This window comes from Mobula birostris, chromosome 5 (assembly GCF_030028105.1).
Source record: "Mobula birostris isolate sMobBir1 chromosome 5, sMobBir1.hap1, whole genome shotgun sequence".
NCBI classification, from domain to species: domain Eukaryota; kingdom Metazoa; phylum Chordata; class Chondrichthyes; order Myliobatiformes; family Myliobatidae; genus Mobula; species Mobula birostris.
Genome location: NC_092374.1, coordinates 85,825,345 through 85,844,235, shown reverse-complemented (window position 1 = coordinate 85,844,235; position 18,891 = coordinate 85,825,345). Strand labels below are relative to the sequence as shown.

General features: G+C 44.5%; 1 protein-coding gene across 3 annotated transcripts in view; it reads left to right on the top strand.

Moving 5' to 3' along the window:
* The first annotated feature begins 3,060 nt into the window (after positions 1-3,060).
* Positions 3,061-18,891, top strand: part of LOC140197830 (nucleotidyltransferase MB21D2-like) — a 56,505-nt gene continuing 40,674 nt past the window's right edge. The window contains exons 1-2 of one of the 3 annotated variants that reach the window (XM_072258308.1): positions 3,061-3,157; positions 14,519-14,998. In XM_072258308.1, coding sequence (XP_072114409.1) covers positions 14,767-14,998 — 232 coding nt within the window. In that variant the 5' untranslated portion in view covers positions 3,061-3,157; positions 14,519-14,766. Of the gene's footprint in view, positions 3,251-3,277; positions 3,472-14,518; positions 14,999-18,891 lie in introns of those variants that run through there. The other 2 variants (XM_072258306.1, XM_072258307.1) reach the window with 2 other exon arrangements.

Genomic DNA, 18,891 nt, shown 5'->3' with positions numbered 1-18,891 from the left:
AGCCTCAGGGCTCACACCACCAGGTTCAGGAACAGTTACTGCCCCTCAACCATCAGGCTCTTGAATAAAAGGGAATAACTACACTCACTTGCATTGAGATTTTCCCACAACCAATTATCTCACTTCAAGATCTCTTTATCTCTTTATCACATATTCTCGTTATTTATTGCTATTTATTTATATTCTCATTTGCACAGTTTGCTGTCTTCTGCACCCTGGTTGAGCTTTCATTCATCCTGTTGTAGTTACTATTCTATAGACTTGCTGAGTGTGTCTGCAAGAAAAAGAATCTCAGGCTTTGTATGTGGGGACGTATATGTATCTGATAATAAAATTTACTTTGAACTTTGATGGGGTACTTTGAGAGGTTGGTCATGGCTAGAATCAACTCCTGCCTGAGCAAGGACCTGGGCCTTCTGCAGTTTCCCAGGCATCACACAGATCTACATTGGCCTGCAATCTCACTGGCTCTCTCTCCACTTAGCCTTGGAGCTTCTGGACAACAGCAGCACCTATGCCAGGCTTCTGTTTATTGCTTGCAGCTTAGTACTAATCAACAAGCTTCAAAACCTGGGCCTCTGTACTTTGCTCTGCAACTGGATCCTTGGCTTCCCTTTGGGAGATCAGTCAGTGCAGATAGGTAATAAAATCTTCCCTTCGCTGGTAAACCTCAACGATGTGTACTTAGCCCACTGCTCGACTCTGTGAGGACTCCAGTCTATTCCGGGGTTGGCCAGCAGGGGCAGACATAGTTCCCTAAGGGTTTTCTTCTGAACTGGTTGGAATCTCTTGTTATTGATCGTTGACTGTACATGTTCCCAATTAATGTCTGTGTATTTAAACCATGTTTCCTGCAAATTACTTTGTTCAGTCTTAAGGTGTGCTCTTGTAAGTAGCAAGAGTATCTGATATACTTCTGAGAGTCTTTTCTGTGTTTGTTGATGTCTGCTTGCCGCCTGCCATTTAAGACCATAAGATATAGAAGCAGAATTAGGCCATTTGGCCCATGGAGTCTGCTCCACCAATTCATCATGGCTGATCCAATTTTCCTCTCAGCCCCAATCTCCTGCCTTTTCCCCATAGCCCTTCATACCCTGACCAATCAAGAATCTATTTATCAACCTCAATTTATTGATCTTATTTGTGTGTCAAGAACTTGGATTACTGAATTTGTATTTGGATTACTGCATTTTTGAGTTGGACTAATTTCCTGTTTATAACCATGGCTGTTTTTTTTAGTTCATCTTGGCTAAAAGAAAGCAAAACTTGGTTTTGAGTCTGCACATCAACTTCAGTCTCCATCGGCTTCTGCAGTTGTGTTTGCTCAGAGGGAGAGTGCTGGACTTTCAACCCAGCGACCTGAGTTCGATTCCTGATCAGGCCATTATGCTCTCTACACTCCTGACTGTGCGACTAGGCACAGCAGAAATGCCTTCCAGAAAATCCCCGATGACACGACAGAATCTCAAATGGTGATGAGGATGCGTACAGGAGCGAGATGGTTGAGTGGAGTCGCTACAACAACCTCGCACTAACAATCTGTGAGACTAAGGAATTGGTTGTGGACTTTGGGAAGGGGAAATCAGTATGATCACACACCAGTCCTCACTGAGGGGTCCGCAGTGGAAAGGGTGAGCAGCTTTAAGGAGCGGTGCCTGAAAAAGGCAGCATCCACCATTAAGTGCGGACCTCTGTCACCCAGGCCATGCTACCATCAGGGAGGAGGTACAGAAGGTACTTAACAATTCAGGAACAGCTTCTTCCCCTCTGCCAAGGACATTGAGCCAATGAACACTACCTCACTACAATTTTTATATTTTTAATATTGCATTACTGTACTTTTTTACTGTAATTCACATTTTTTCTATTATTACGTACTGCACTGCCACAAAGTCAACAGATTTCACGACGTATGCGGGTGATGCTGATTCTGAAGTTGCTAGGTGAAAACATGTCAGAGGATCTATCCTAAGCCCAACATATTGATGCAATCACAAAGAAGTGGAGAGGATGTTTCCAAAAATGGCACTGCCTTGGACTAGAAGAATGTCTCTTCAGAACAGAGATAAGGAAGAATTTCTTCAGTCAGAGGAGGTGAATCTGAGGAGTTCAATGCCACAGATTTGGTATGTCGCCAAAGACTCTAGTTAATTTTACTACAGAGAGCATTCTTACTGGTTGCATCACCGTCTGATGTGAGGCTCCAATGTGCAGGATCAGAAGAAGCTGCAGAGGGCTGTAGACACAGCCAGCCCTGTCACGGACACAAGCCTCCACACCAACCAGGGCACCTTCAAAAGGCTGCAACATCCATCTTATAAGTACCCTCACCATCTGGGACATGCCCTCTTCTCATTGCTACCATCAGGGAGAGGTATGGGAGCCTGAAGACACACACTCAATGTTGTATGAACAACTTCTTCTCCTCTCCATCAAACTTTTGAACTGCCTATGAGCCCATGAACAGAATCAGGTTCAATATCACCGGGATATGTCCTGAATTGTGAACTTTGTGACGGCAGTACAATACAATACATGGTCAAATATAGGGAAAAATAAATTACATATGTATATGAAATAGTTAAGCTAAAATAAGTGGTGTAAAAACAGAAATTTAAAGAATTAGTGAGGTAGTGTTCATGGGTTCAATGAACACCACCTCACTATTTGTCTTTTGCACTATTTATTCATTTTATTTTTACTGTCACTTTTTATGTCTTGCACTGTACTGTTGTCACAAAAAAAAGAAATCTCAAGACATATTTCAATGACAATAAACTCAACTCTGATTTTGATTCTTGAATATGAAGCAAAAACCGAAGGACTACAATTCCCAGGAGCCCAAAACGCATGCGAACTGGTGAATTTCTGTAAATAGATGTTATTTATTAAACTTATACTTTTTAAATTCTTTGATTTATTTTAACTCTTTATTTGGGTTTTTCTTAATGATAATTTAGTTTGATATTTAAAATAAATCTAGGTGTTTTACAGTAGTACTACACTTCCCAGAGAGGCGAGCGAAGGCGCGCATGCGTGTTGGCCGTGGGAGGTGTGCTCATGGAAATCGGGACCTGTGGAATTTAGACCCTGGGGCCTGGGAAAGGCAGGAGGCGTTGGCGGTGTTCACATTTGGATGTCCGGGCTCCGATCGGGGGTAGGACCAGGAGGAAGAAGGGGAGCTGTGTGTGTGTGTGTTTCTTGAGGTGTATAAGAGTGCGAGGAGGCGGAAGGCTGAGGCTGGAAACAGGTGTGTGCTTGGCCATTGTCCTGGGTGGGAGGGTTGGGTGTGGTGTAGTGAGGTGAGGTGAGGTGAGGGCCACTGGGTGCGTCCTCGCCCCTCGTATCCTCCCTCCCTCCCTCCCTTCCCGCGATTCTTTTCCCTGTCTCGGTCTCCAGTTCAGCGCATTCCTCCTCCTGTTGCTGGATTCCTTTGGCCAGATAGCCACCCCACAAGTACAACCAGAGCAGGTAATTCGACTGCGAGAGGAATCTCATTCAGACAACGTACATATGTGTATATATGCACACTTAATACACGCATGCATGTATATATGTACGCACAATGTATACGTAAACACAACATACCTATGTGCACACATACTTATGAATACACAACTGCATAACATAAACATGCATGTACATAATGCACGTATATATGTATGTGTATGCTCACATGCATCCACACACAGGCATGGACGAATATGCGCACACATGTATGCATATTCACACATTCGTATTTATATGTTTTTACACATATGCAGTTTTATATATACAGTATATACACACATTCTTATATATGCACATACCTATACATACGCATGCACAGATGCGTAGGCATATGCATACAGATACAGGTGCACATGCACACACACACACACGCATGTGTGCACTTGCATTCTTTCAAAGATATTGCGTGCTGCTGATGCCATATTGCGGTGGTAGTGATCTGGTACATGTATGGGGTGGGAGAGCTGCACCACAACAAAGAAAAGATCATAATGTGTGGGGTGGGGTGTTGCTGGTTTGTTTAAATTGCTACTGCGACAGTGCTCAGCTTTTAACTCCTGTCTGCACTTCTGGGAAGGCACCCATAATTCAAAGTTCACTTCAACAGGTTGGTTGTAAAGTGCTTTGAGGGTGGTCTTGAGGGTACTATGTAAATACAAGACTCTCTTTTTTCCCCCAGGTCGCGGCAGTGCCATCACTCAAGTCGAGCATGATGTTCTGTTAGTGGGTCCTCGGGTGGTTGGGTGTGTTGGTTGTTCAGTCTCCTTTTGCAGCGGCTGCTTATTCCCTGCAGGGCAGCAGAGGGGGTCCACGTGTAGCGCGGCTCCCTCTTGAACAGATCTCCTCCAGGTGTACCTATTGGGTGCAATGTCTTCCTAGTTTTTAGGTGTAAGGTTAAATTTCTTCAGGCTGATTTTGAAGTTATCTTTAAAACGTGTTCTTTGCCCACCAGGGGTTCACAGACCTTCTTCATCTGAGAGTAAAGGATCTGTTTGGATAGAAGAGAATTAGACATCCAGGTGACATGACCTATCCATTGGAGTTGGTGTAGCTTTATTGTGGTAGAGATCTTGTTCATGTTGGCCTGCTCCACAATGCTGGTGTCAGTGTGCCCCTCCTTCAAAATCTTTCCCCCAAGTACAGTAGATGAGCCTAGATGAAATGTCTCGAGCGACACTGTGGACTCTCCATTTCCTGCCACCGATGCTGCCTGACACACTGAGTTCTCCTTCCCGTAAGCTTTTCTCCTGGTCTGTCTCTGTGTCTCTAGAGTAGCGGTGTGCTGGTTTGTCATTGATTGTTCAGCGGTCACCCCCACTGTGATCAGGCAAAGTTGGGACAGTTTGGTGAATCTTGATCTATGTTTTCCAGCGGCAAACAGCCTGCTGAGGAGAACTTGTGGGTTCAGCAGCATTTGAGGGAAGGAGAAAATCATCGATAATTCAGTTCAAAACCTTGCAGCAGGACCTGTAGTTCAGAATCAGGTTTAATATCACTGGCATATGTGGTGAAATGCGTACCACTCATTCAGATCATTTCAACACATCAGTGACGTGGGTGCAGACACACCCAGCCCTGAGACACCAGGCAAGGTCATTTGATTCCAAACAATTGATTTATTGATCATTATAGAATGCCTCTCTGGTGCTTCCTGCTCTCTCCTCTCTCCCTTCCCTTTTTCCCAACCATGATTCCCCTCTCGCTGCCCTCTTCCCACTCCCAGTCCACAATAGAGACCCATATCAGAATCAGGTTTATCATCACTCACATATGTCATGAATTTTGTTTTTTTTTGGTGGCAGCAGTACAGTGAAATACATAAAATTACTACGGTACTATGCAAAAGTCTTGGACTCCCTATCTAAAAGTTTTGCACAGTACCGTATGTCTCATTGGTTCAGCCCAGTACATCACGGGTACACCCCTCCCAACCACTGAGCACATCTACGTGAAACGCTGTCGTAGGAAAACACCATCCATCATCAGAGGCCCCCACCACCCTGGCTGTGGCTCTTCTCACTGCTACCATCAGGTAGAAGGTACAGGAGTCTCGGGACTCGCACCACCGGGTTCAAAAACAGTTCCTACCCCTCAAACATCAGGCTCTTGAACAGGGGAGGATAACTACACTCAACTATTGAGATAGGTGACCAGCAATCTCACTTTAAGGACTCTTTATCTTTTTATTTCATCCTCTTGTTTTATTGCTATTTATTAATATTTGCATTTGCACAGTTTGTTGTCTTCTGTGCTCTTTCTCTTGCATTGATCCTGTTTACAGTTACTATTCTATAGATTGCTGAGTATGCCCTTAGGAAAAGAATCTCGGGGTTGTGACATGTAGGTACTAAAATAACTCTTACTTTGAACTTAATACCACTTGTGCGGGAAGATTCTAGCTGGAGGTTGAGATTTTCTGGTCATTTACTTATCAGCCGTAATTCTTAAATGAGCTTTTTCTATTTGCTGATGTGTATATGTTGCAACTCTTGAGTAATCTGAGAAATAGATTCTGATGAGTGCAGAGTTTTCTGAGGAAACTGGTGACTTCCACAGTGCAACAGACTTCAACAGTGAGGTAGAGGCTGTGGGCTGACGGTCCCAGTCGTAAGGAGGTAGTTTTGGTAAAGTTTTTGTGGGACTGTTAGAGTGATTTACTTCTGATGACAACATCCCATGTCGGTGTTGAACTAATTTGCAATTGATTGCTCAGTTTTTATTATTAATTATTGTGCTGTCACCATAATGGCATAAGAACACGAGCTCAACCTTTTGTTAATTAATCTAATGCTTCCTTTGTTCTTAATCATATCATAAATACGGGTTCATAATTCGTTGAATGGGAATACAGGTCCGTAATTTGTTGAAAGTGGCATTACAGGTAGATAGGATTGTAAAGAAAGCTTTTGACACATTGCCCTTTATAAATCAATGTATTGAGTAGAGAGGATGGGATGTTACATTGAAGTTGTATAAGAGGTCTAATTTGGAGTATCATCGTCTGCAGTTTTGGTTACCTACCTGCAGGAAAGATGTAAGCAAGGTTGGTAGAATGCAGGGAAAATTTACAAAGATGTTTCTGGTCTGGAGGACCTGAGTTGAATAGATTAGAACTTTATTCCTCAGAACATAGAAGATAGAAAGATTTGATAGAGGTATACAAAATTATGAGGGGTGTAGATAGGGTAGGCTTTTTCCTCTGAGGTTGGATTGGACTACAACCAGAGGTCATGGGTTAAGGGCGAATAATGAAATGTTTAAGAAGAGCATGAAGGGAAATTTCTTCACTCAGAGAGTGGTGAGAGTGTGGAACAAGCTGCCAGCACAAATGGTGCATGCAAGCTCGATTTCAATGCTTAAGAGAAGTTTGGATAGATACATGGACGGTAGGGCTATGGTCCTGGGGCAGACCGGTGGGAGGAGGCAGTTAAAATGGTTCGGCACGGACAAGTGCACCATTTGCATCAAATCAGCAAGGATTGTGTGGGCCTGAAAGTGTCACCATGCTTCCAGCACCAACACAGCTTGCCCACAATTCACTAATGCTAACTGTATGTCTTTGTAATGTGGGAGGAAACAGGAGCACCCAGAGGTAACCCACATAGTCATGGGAGAACGTACAAAGTCCTTTCAGACAGATGCAGACATTGAACCCCGACTGGTGATAGCTGGTGATGTAATAGTGTTATGCTATCGTGCTGCCCGCAGTTTTCTTCTCTTCTTTGATAAAAATCAGAATCAGGTTTAATATCACTGGCATACGTTGTGGAATTTGTTGTTATGCAGTGGCAGTACAATGCAATACAGAATAACAAAATCCGTACGTTCCAGTAAGAAGTTTATATAAAATAGAAAGAAAATTAAATAGTAGTACAAAAAGTAGTGAGGAGGTAGTGTTTATGGGTTCAATGTCCATTCAGAAATCTGATATATGTATCCATGTACCTATCCAAACTTCCAATGTTGAAATCAAGCACCACTTGCACTGGCAGTTCTTTGCACGCTCTTGCACCTCTCTTGAGCGAAGAAGTCTTCCTAATGATCCCCTTAAACTTTTCACCTTTCACCCTTAACTCATGACCTCTAGTTGTAGCCCCACTCAATCTCTGTGGAAAAAGCCTGCTTGCATTTACCCTATCTGTACCCCTCATAGTTCTGTATACCTCAGGTTTTTTTAACGTTCCAAGGAATAAAACATAAAGAAGGGAAGAAGCTGTTCCTGAGTCGTTGAGTGTGCGCCTTCGGGCTCCTGTACCTCCATCCTGATGGTAGCAATGAGAAGAGGGCACGGGTGATGAGGGTTCTTCATGATGTACATCACCTTTTTGAGGTGCCGCACCTTGGATCCGTCCAGGATGCTGGGGAGGCTAGCACCCGATGGAGCTGACTGAGTTTCCAACTCTGCAGCTTCTTTCGATCCTGTGTAGTGGCCCCCCCCCCGCCTCCGTCCCCCAGCCCATACCAGACAGTGATGCAGCCAGTTAGAATGCTCACCGTTGTACAATTGTAGAAATTTGTGAGTGCCTTTGGTGAAATCTCCTCAAACTCTCATATTTTGAAGTTCTTGTTTTTAAATGCTTTATAAAGGAATAAGCTAACACTAAATCCATTGACTAATCCGATTTGTGTGGTCAAAGTATTGTTTGTGTTATTATTGGGGGAGGTAATATTCCTCTCAGATTAAAAGGGAAAAGTGTTTTGGGAATTGAGTGCTATTGTTCGTAATCCTCTGGTGATTCGAGCTTTTGTAGGGTTTCAATTATCAATGTAGTAACGTATCAGATCCCAGTGATGTCACAGGGATTAATTTTGTGTTTTGCCCTTGAATCTCTGGCCATTACAGGAAGTGTGTGTGGATGAGGGAAGTGGATGAGTCAGTCTCTCACCTTGTTTATATTGTTAACACCCAGCAGTGCCTGCAAGGTTGCCGATGCCCATCCCTACCTCTGGGTTACTAGGCAACACTACTCACGACCTGGAAGCTTTTTTGACTACACGGAGGTCATAGATTAGGTAGGGGAAATGCAGTGAGGCGGAGATTGGAGGCCTCTGACTGCCTTCTGGAGATCCCATGGGAAACTCACTGGGAGGTGTGGAAGAAAATCCTACATCCACTTGCAGTTGTTCTAACTTTTTAAAGCTCTGTAGAGCCTGACAAGATAACAAAGCAAAACACAAGAGATTCTGCAGATGCTGGAAATCCAGGGCAACACACTCAAAGTGCTGGAGGAACTCAGGAGGTGGGGCGGTATCTTTGGAGGAGAATAAACAGTCAGTGTTTCAGGCTGAGACCCTTTAAAGAGAAATGTTCTTCTTGAGGGCTGGTGTGCCCCTTTGTCTGCAGGTCATAGAAAAGTACAGCACAGGAACAGGCCCTTTGGCCCATCTAGTACATGCTGAACCATTTAAACTGGTTACTCCCATTGACCTCGCATCAGAGGTCCATGCGGGCAGGAGGTAGGGGGTCATGGAATCAATATTGAATCGGCGAGATTGGAAACTGAGACCCGATGGCTGAAACATGGGTCCATGAGTCTGAGGCTACGTCCACGCTACGCCGGATAATTTTGAAAACGAAGCCTTTTCTCTTCGTTTTGACCTTCCGTCCACATTGAAACGGCGTTTTCATCCCTCGAAAATGGAGATTTTGGAAAACACTCTCCAGTGTGTGTAAACTTGAAAACGGTTGTTTTGTGTTGTAGTGTGGACAGGGTAAACGGAGAGATTTAAAAATGTTGTCATGACAACACCACAACAACAATGCTTTTCCTGCTTCTGCTTGGTGCTGCGCAAGCACTGCCGGACGGCTGCTCTTGGTTCTTGATCCTCCAAAATATTTCGCATGGAATTTAAACTGGAGGTGGCTTTCAAGCTGGTCCTCTCGGTTTCTCTGTTTGCATCCTCTGTTCTTCTGCCCGTACCCTCCGGTCTCCCAGTCTGCGGTGGTCGTACCCTCGATGTCCTGTACCCCGGGGTCTCCAAGCCAGCTCTGTCACTGACTGACCACCGCTGTTATAACGCGCGGTTGGTGTGAACGGCGTGAGAGTTAAATTGTAAAGTGAGCTTTTTTGACTAGATCCCCTAAATTGATTTGATTGAGTCTGCCTTTAAAAATATTAATGTCAGAAATACTGTGCAGGTCTGGCGGCAGAAGATTCCACTCTCTAGGTTCTTGGCTCTTGATCCTCCAAAATATTCCGCATGGAATTTAAACTGGGGGTGGCGGAGAGTGGGTTTAAGGAGATTTTTGAAGAAGAAAATCTGCCTTAAATTTAATTGGGTTTGGTTGAGTGACTGTGTTAGGATTAAGATTATTCCATGCTTTAATTGTGCGGGGGGAAAATGAATTGCTGTACACATCTGACTTGGTAGTTAGTATTTCAAATTGAGTTGAGTGCCCTCTTCTACTCCTAATAGGTTTGGATTTGATGTGGGATTGATAGTCTATGTCGAGTTGACCATTTAACATTTTGTAATTGTTGACCTTGTTGATCTTGGCTTCATGCGTGTGTTGTTTACTTTATTGTCTACGTTAATAGCTTGTTTGGAGTTAAACATCTCCACTGCTTTGCTGACTTTGTAGTCGTTTGTAACTCGCAGAAACAGCTCGACTTCATTGTCTGTCTGAACGAAGAAGTCCGGTCTGATTTTCCAAGTTTTCTTTGTATTCCTCGGAGACATTGTTGAAAACTTTATTTCGCTGTTGCTGTAGGTACTGTAGTTTTATTCTATGGAAATAGCACAACGCCGCTGCAGAAACATAAATAGTATATGTTTCCTCTTCGCTTGTTTTCTGTAGATGTGTCTGTGCATGCACAGTAGGAGTAGATTCGCCCAAATATCTGTTTTAGTGTGGATAGAGATATTTTGAAAAACGCCTAGTGTGGACGCCTGTCGTTTTTACTCGAAACTGGCGTTTTCAAAATTATCTGGGCTAGTGTGGACGTAGCCTGAGTCCACTGGACGCTGGAGGCCTGTCTGTGGGTGGGAGGGAGGAAGGGAGCTGTTGCTGTTGTGGTTGCTTGTCTCATTCTGCTGAGCGTTGTGGGCACGCCTTGGCGATGGAATGTGTGGCGACCCTCGTGGGTTGCCTGTTACCGATGGTTACCAGTGTTTTACCTGTAGTTGCTGCAGTGGATTCTCAGTCCAATGACAATGATGAACGGCGCAGGAAGTGGGACAAGAACAGCAGCAAGATGGCGACTGGGCTGTATCCACTACTTTTTGTTGGATTTTCTGTTATTAGGACCTAAGTTATTGGGAAAAGTATGCCACCAGGTTAGAGGCTAGTGTTTTTAAACATTTGATTACTAATGGAAATGCATCAGGGAACATGAATTGGGTGAAAAAGGATCAAGTGCTTTCCTGGTGTATGTGAAGAATTTCACTTCTTACTTAGAGCGAGACCTTTGTGGAAAAAATTTTTAACAAAGACAAAGGTCTCACTCCAAATAAGAACTAGAACTGGAATTTGATTGTAAACAAGGTGGGACAGTGGAGACCTGATTGGATGAAGACTAGCCAATCGGGGATAGACGACAGGAGTATAAATACCATTGGACTAGCCTTGCCCAGGCATCATCCCTGACGAAGATGGCAGAGTTTGTCATCGAAACGTTGGTTAAAGTTGATACCCGTACCCGGCTAGAAGCCTGAGAAGAGTTTATTCATGAATTGGGTGGTTTCAAAGAATGTACTTGCATTGATACATTAAGTGGCCACTCTACTAGGTACCTCCTGTGGCCACTCAATGGTCTTCTCCTTCTGTAGCTCACCTACCTTAAGGTTCGGGGTGTTGTGCGTCTGGAGATCCCTAACCCTAATATAGTGCTCTTCTGCACACCACTGTTGTAACGCGTGGTTATTCGAGTTACTGTCACCTTCTTGTCAGCTTAAACCAGTCTGATCATTTTTGCTCACAGCACTGCCACTCACCGGGATGTTTTGTGTTTTTTGCACAGCCGCATGAGGCATTGTTGCCCACAGAACTGTTGCTCACTGGATGTTTTTTTTGTTTTTTGCACCATTCTCTGTTAACTCCAGAGTCAGCATGAAATCCCAGGAAATCAGCAGTTTCTGAGATACTCAAACCACTCCGTCAGGTACCAACAATCACTCCACAATCAAAATCACTTAGATCATATTTCTTCCCCATTCTGATGTTTGGTCTGAACAACAACTGGACCTCTTGATCATGATAGCATGCTTTTACACATTGAGTTACTGCCACGTGACTGGCCGATTAGATAATGGCGTTAATGAGCAGTTGTACCTAATGAAGTGGCCACTGAGTGGATACTATGTTGGTTCACTCTTTAGAGCAGAGGTTCCCAACCTGGGGTCCATGGACCCCTTAATTAATAGTATTGGACCATGTCATAAAGGTTGGAGACCCCTGCCTTAGTCAAAGAGCACTACAGCAAGGAAACAGGCTCTTTGACCCATCTAGTCTGTGAAGAACTATTATTCTGGCTAGTCCCATTGACCCTACACCCGGACCATAGCGCTCCATACCCCTCCCATCCATATACTGTACTTATCCAAATTTCTCTTCAATGTTGCAGTCAAATCTGCATCCATCATTTTTGCTGGCAGCTCCTTCCATATTCGCATCACCCTCTGAGTAAAGAAGTTCCCCCTCATGTTCCCCTTAAATATTTCTTCTTTTGTCCTAAACCTATCACCTGTAGTTATTGTCTCACCCAATCTCAGTGGAAAAAGCTTGCATCTATCGTATGTAAACACTCTTAAATTTTTTGTATACTTCTCTCAAATCTCCCCTCGTTTTCCGAGGCTCCAGAGAATAAAGTCCTAACCTATATATTATTAATAATTTTTGTTGTAAAGTTTTCAGTTGTCACATTGTGGAGCTTCACTTGCAGCTGGCCTACTTGGGTCACTGCCTTTCTCTCTTCTGAAATGGCATACTTAGCCAGCAGGCGCATGCCAGTCTGGATCTCCTGGGAGCTTGTAATGAGCCAGGCAGGAAGCCTGGCAGGAAATGCACTCAACAATATTGTTCATGACTCAGTTCATGATGCTTATGGCCTTGGGGGAGATTACAGTGTGAGGATGAGCCTGCTTCGTCACCATGTAGAAGGAGTAGCTGTCCTTCCTCGGCCTCTTATGTTTCTTGCCCAAACCAGCAGTCAAAAAGGGTAAGGTTTTCTTGGCGCTCTTCTTGGGAATGGATTTCGACTGCCCAGGCATTGCTTCAGTTGACTTCAAACACTGAAAGCCTTTAATATTAACTCCCAGGAAGTGTCAATCTTACCTGCTCATTGAAGGCTGCTTCCCCCATGGGAGGTGGCGATTGGCCCGTCTAAGGAGCATTGCAGCCCCTCCCACCAGCTGCCATTTAGCTGATAACATCACGTCGCCAGTAGCGCATGGAAACCACGCAGCCTCTTTTCGCTCTCCAGGTCATCACAGGCTGAGGGTGCCGTGGAAACAGTAAACAGTGGAAGTGTGCTGCAGTTAACTTACCAGTGGTGAAAGTCTTCTGTCCCCACTCACACAACACTTATTTCTCCTTCCACTGATGCTCCCTGACCTATGTGTTTCCAGCTCTTTCTTTTTCACTCCTGGTTTTCAGCATTAACTTGTTACTCAGTGGAAACCTCCTTGTTTGTGTAATATCAAAGGGTTTCTTGCCGAGTGGGTGGATGGACTTCTGGTTTAATGATTCATCTGCAAAATTGTCACCCCTGACAGTGTCGAACACTTTCAGCAGTATTGGACAGTGTCAGCTTGTCTCATTGCCCTCGTAGATCAAAGTATTGAGTACAGGAGATGGGATGTAATGTTGAAGTTGTATAAGACATTAGTGAGGACTGATTTGGAGTATCGTGTGCAGTTTTGGTCACCTACCTGCAGGAAAAATGTAAATAAGGTTGAAAGAGTGCAGAGAAAAATTACAAGGATGTTGCCGGGATTGGAGGGACTGAGTTATAAGGGAAGATTGAATAGGTTAGAACTTTATTCCTCAGAACATAGACGATTGAGAGGAGATTTGATAGAGGTATATAAGATTATGAGGGATAAAGATAGGGTAAATGCAAGCAGACTTTTTCCATCGAGGTCTGGTGGACTACAACTTGAGGTCATGGGTTAAGGGCAAAAGGTGAAAAGTTTAAGGGGAACATGAGGGGCAACTTTTTCACTCACAGGATTGTGAGAGTGGAACAAGCTGCTAGTGTAAACGTTGCATGTCAGCTTCATTTCAACATTTATGAGAAATTTGATTTGTACATGGATGGTATGGAAGGCTATGGTCCTGGTGCAGGTCAATGTGAGTAGACAGTTTAAATGGTTCTTGGGAGATTTTTCTATATTGCTGCCTTTGGGGCAGTATCTTTACGAGACAGGTGATGGCAGCCATTATCAATACTCTTCAGAGATTGTCTGCTTATTTGTGATGTGCACCAGCTGCTCACACGACCATCCACCACCTGCTTCCATGGCTTCACGTGACCCTGATTGGGGGGCTGAGCAGGTGCCACACTTGCCCAAGGTGACCTGCAGGCTAGCAGAGGAAAGGAGCACCATAAACCTCCCTGGTAGAGATGTATTTCCAACCCACCGCCCGTGAATGTATAATGAAAAAAATTGACAAGGATGTTGCTGGGACTTGACGACACCAGTCATAAGAAAAGGTTGAATAGTTAGGAGTTTATTCCCAGGAGTGTAGGAAAATGGGCAGAGATTTGATAGAGGTATACAAAATTACAGTACCAGTGACCTGGGTTCAATTCTGAACACTGCCTATAAGGAATTACTACGTTTCACCCCATGACTGCATGGGTTTCTTCCCACAGTCCAAAGACGTTCGGGTTGGTAGGTTAATTGGTCAATGTAAATTGTCCTGGGATTAAATCTGGGAGGGATTGCTGGGTTCCGTGGCTCAAAGGGCCAGAAGGGTCTATTCCATGCTGTATCCCAAATAATAAATAGTGTGGGATTTATAATTAGAGCTCACATTTCTAACCTCTTCGTCTTGTCCTTGCAGACTTCGTAATGAAGAACTTTGATTCGCCCTAGTTGTGTTCCCCTGGGCAACTAAGAAGCAAATCCCTCACTCCTCAGTGAAACATCCCAAAAAATTAGAAAAGAGTGAATTCACTTCAACCCATCCTGGTACTGTTGGCGGGTTCATGAGATGAATTCCGAAATTTGACTGCAATTTGTTTTTAACCTTTCGAAACCTTTTTTGAAATTCTGCCTGGGTTTCGGTCTCTAGCCCGCCGCAATCTGACAATGGCGTCTCTGCCATTGTTGTCTGGCAGGGACTCTGTGCCACACGCCAAGCCGGCGTACGCCAAGCCGTCGTACGCCAAGCCGTTGAACGACCTGGACTTCCACTCGGGAGCTCGGATGGAGGAGATCACCAAGCTGATCCAGGAGTTTGGCAAACACGAGCTGAGGGACTTCGATGACCAGCGCGCGCTGGAAGTGCACACAGCCAAGGACTTCATTTTTTCCATGCTAGGTAAGTGAGTGTAATGGAAGGAGATTTGCATTTTTTATGTGGGGACTGTTAGAACCTTAATGTGCCCAGAGTGCTGTACAGTCAGTGAAATACTTCAAGGTTGTGGTCAGTTGTAGACTGTAAATAGCAACACTAAACACGCTCAAAATGCTGGAGGAACTCGGCAGGTCAGGCAACATCCATGGAAATGAACAAACATTTGACATTTCAGGCCAAGACCCTGCTTCAGGACTGGAAAGGAAGGGGGTGGATGCCAGAATAAAGAAGTGTCAGGGGAAGGAGGACGGTTAAAGGGCTGGAGAAGAAGGAATCTGATAGGAGAGGAGAGTGGACCATAGGAGAAAGGGAAGAAGGTGGTGATCCAGAAGGAGGTGAGAAGAGGTTAGAGGCTAGAGTAGGGAATAGAAGAAGAGAGGAAGGGGAGGAATGTTTTTTACCAGGAGAAATCGATAGTCACGCCATCGGGCTGGAGGCCATCCAGATGGAATGTTTGGTGTTGCTCCCCCACCCTGAGGGGTGACCTCATCTTGGTACAAGAGGAGGCCATGGACTGACATGTCAGAACAGGAATCAGAATTAAAATGTTAGGCCACCAGGAACTTCTGCTTTTGGCGGATATCAGTCGGTGGGAGGCAACTTCCGACTTCCTTCCATCTTTCACATTGCCTCCGACTTCCACCCTGCCGTTAAATTCACCTGGTCCATTTCTGACACCTCCCTCCTCTTTCTCGATCTCTCACTGTCTCCATCTCTGGAGACAAACTCTCGACCAACACCTTTTATAAACCTACCAATTCCCACAGCTATCTTGGCTGTACCTCCTGCCACCCTGTCTCTGGTACGTAGTAAAAAAAAATGCTGTTTCTTTTTCTCAGTTCCTTTTTCTCCATTGCGTCTGCTCCCAAGATGATGCTTTCTTTTCCATCACTTGTCCAAGATGAAGCTGCGCTGGAGTGTCATCTGCTTGAGTCTTGCATCACAGACTTGTGATTGAGAGGCAAAAGCCACATGAACCAGTCATTTTTTTTGCTTACCGTGACTGTAATTTACGATCTTTTTATAGTCCGTAGAGATTGCACAGTGCATTTACTGAGTCATAGGAGGCGCAGCACAGATCCCACGTGCCAGCCCTGTTCTCATCCATTCACTATCTCTTTCAACCAGCAGCCGTCAAACATCTCCCCTTCCTCAGTTGCTTACAGCTGGTATACACTCTGTACCTAATGAAGTGGCCACTGAGTGCATGTTCGTGGTCTTCTGCTGCTGTAGCCCATCCACTTCAAGGTTCAACATGTTGTGTGTTCAGGGGTGTTCTTCTGCACACCACTGTTGTAATGTGTGGTTCTTTGAGTTACTGTCAGCTTGAACCAGTCCGGCCATTCTCCTCTGACCTCTTCCATTAACAAGGCGTTTTTGCCCACAGAACTGCTGCTCACTGGATTTGGGGAAGAAATGTGATCTAAGTGACTTTTGACCATTAAAAGATTGTTGGTGCCAGACAGGGTGGTTTGAGTATCTTGGGATCTGTGATTTTCACACACAACAGTCTCTGGAGTTTTGTGCTTTTTCAAAGTCGAGCAACTTGTGGAAAGTTAGCCGGAGTTCTTCATCACAACTGCACAATATTAATGGAAAAGTTTTGCATGTTGGTGTTTAGTGAAAATTTTTCCTGGTGCTGTCTGTGAGGAGTTTGTATGTTCTCTTCGTGACTGCACGGGTTTCCTCTGGGCGCTCCTGTTTCCCCCCACAGTCCAAAGATGTACCGGTTAGTAGGTTAATTGGCTATTGTGAACTATCCCATGATTAGGCTAGGGTTAAATCAATGGGTTGCTGTGCGGTGTAGCTGGAAGGGCATATTCAGCGCTGTATCTCAATAAATAAATAAGCAAAAACCATGTCAGACAAACTGAAAGAGATAAGAGCTTGCTGATGCTGGAACAACAAGCAGTCTTCTGAAGGGACTCCCAGGGTCAGGCAACATCTGTAGGCAGGAAAGGGAGCTGTCGATGCCTCACGTCGAAACTTGCATTTCCTCATTCAATCTCTTTCCCCTCTGTCCTGATGCAGGGTTTTGGCACGAAATGTCATCAGTTCTCCCCCCTGACAGATGTTTCTTGACCCGCTGAGTTTCTCCAGTAGACTGTTTATTACAGTGGATAAGACGAGGAAGAAGGAAGGAGCCTCTTGGTCTCTAGAAATAAAAGATACTTGCCAAAAAACCCTTAGAAAATTGAAGAGAGTGAAGACTCTCAATATTTTAGGAACAGCGTCTACCCCTTCCACCGACAGGTTTCTGAGTGGACAACAAACCCGCGAGCACTTGTTCATTCGTTATGTGCCGTGTCCTATGATGTGGGCGACCATGGTCTTTCCATAACTGTGATTGTTCTCGGCAATTTTTTCTACAGAAGTGGCTTGCCATTGCCTTCTTCAGGGCATTGTCTTTACAAAGACGGGTGACCCCAGTCACTGTCAATACTCATCAGAGATTGTCTGCCTGCTGTCAGTCTTCGGATAACCAGGACTTGTGATACGCACCAGCTGCTCCCATGGCTTCATGTGACCCTGATCCCCGGGGAGGGGAGGGGTGCTAAGCAGGTGCTACACCTTGCCTGAGGGTGACCTGCAGGCTAGCAGAGGGAAGGAGCACTTTTGGTAGAGACGTATCTCCAGCCCACCACGAACACCACTTTATTATTTTTTCTCTCATTTTACACAACCTGTAATGTACACGTATTGTAATTTATAGTTTTTTTAATACATTGCACTGTGACATACGGTGGTGTAGCAGTTAGCCTGATGTTATTACAGCTCAGGGCATCAGAGTTCAATTATGGTGCCATCTGTAAACAGTTTGTACGTTCTCCCTGTGACCACGTTGTTTCTCACACAGTCCGAAGGCGTACCAGTTAGTAGTTTAATTGGTCATTGTAATTTATCGAGGGACCTGAAGTGGAGAGAGCGAGCAATTCCCAGTTCCTGGTTGTTAATATCTTTAAGGCTCTATCCTGGGCCCAGCATATCAATGCAGCTACAAAGAAGGGACAACAGCGGCTGTATCTCATTAGGAGTTTGAGGAGAGTTGGTATGTCACCAAAAACACTCTCAAATTTCTACAGGTGTAGTGTGGAGAGCATTCTAACTGGCTGCATCACCGTCTGGTATGTGGGGGGGGGCTACTGCACAGGATCGATCTGTGCTGCAGGAAGTTGTAAACTCAGTCAGCTCTATCATGAGCACTAGCCTCCGTAGTTTCTAGGGGTGATGCCTCATAAGAGTAGCTCCCATCATTAAGGACCCCCATCACCGAGGACATACCCTCTTCTCATTGCTACCATCAGGAAGGAGGTACAGGAGCCTGAAGACACACAGTCAATGATTCAGGAACAACTTCTTCCCTTCCACCATCCGATTTCTGAATGGACACTGAACCCGTGATCACTACCTCACTACTTTTTAAATTCTAATTTTGCACTACAAATTTAATTTAACTTTTATATATTTTCTTTTTCTATTATTATGTTTTGCATTGTACAAGACAACAAATTTCACAACATATGCCGGTGATTTTAAACCTGATTTTTGATCCTGATGCTGTGATTAGGCCAGTGTTAAATAGGGGCACTGCGTGGTGCCGCTTGTTGAATCGGAATGGCCTGTTCTGTCCTCTATCTCTAAGAAAGAAAGAAACCATGAATACACTTAACCAGCAGTTGAATAAACACGAAGGGTAGAACGGAATCAAGACTTGGCCATGGCTGCATGTGTGAGAGATACTCGTGCATTCAGACAGAAGGTTGAATTCAAATCCCATTCCAGAGCCTTGAGTATGAAAAGCTAAAATTTGCAGTAGTAGTCACCAGATCAGGCAGGGAAAGAAATCTTTTGATTTC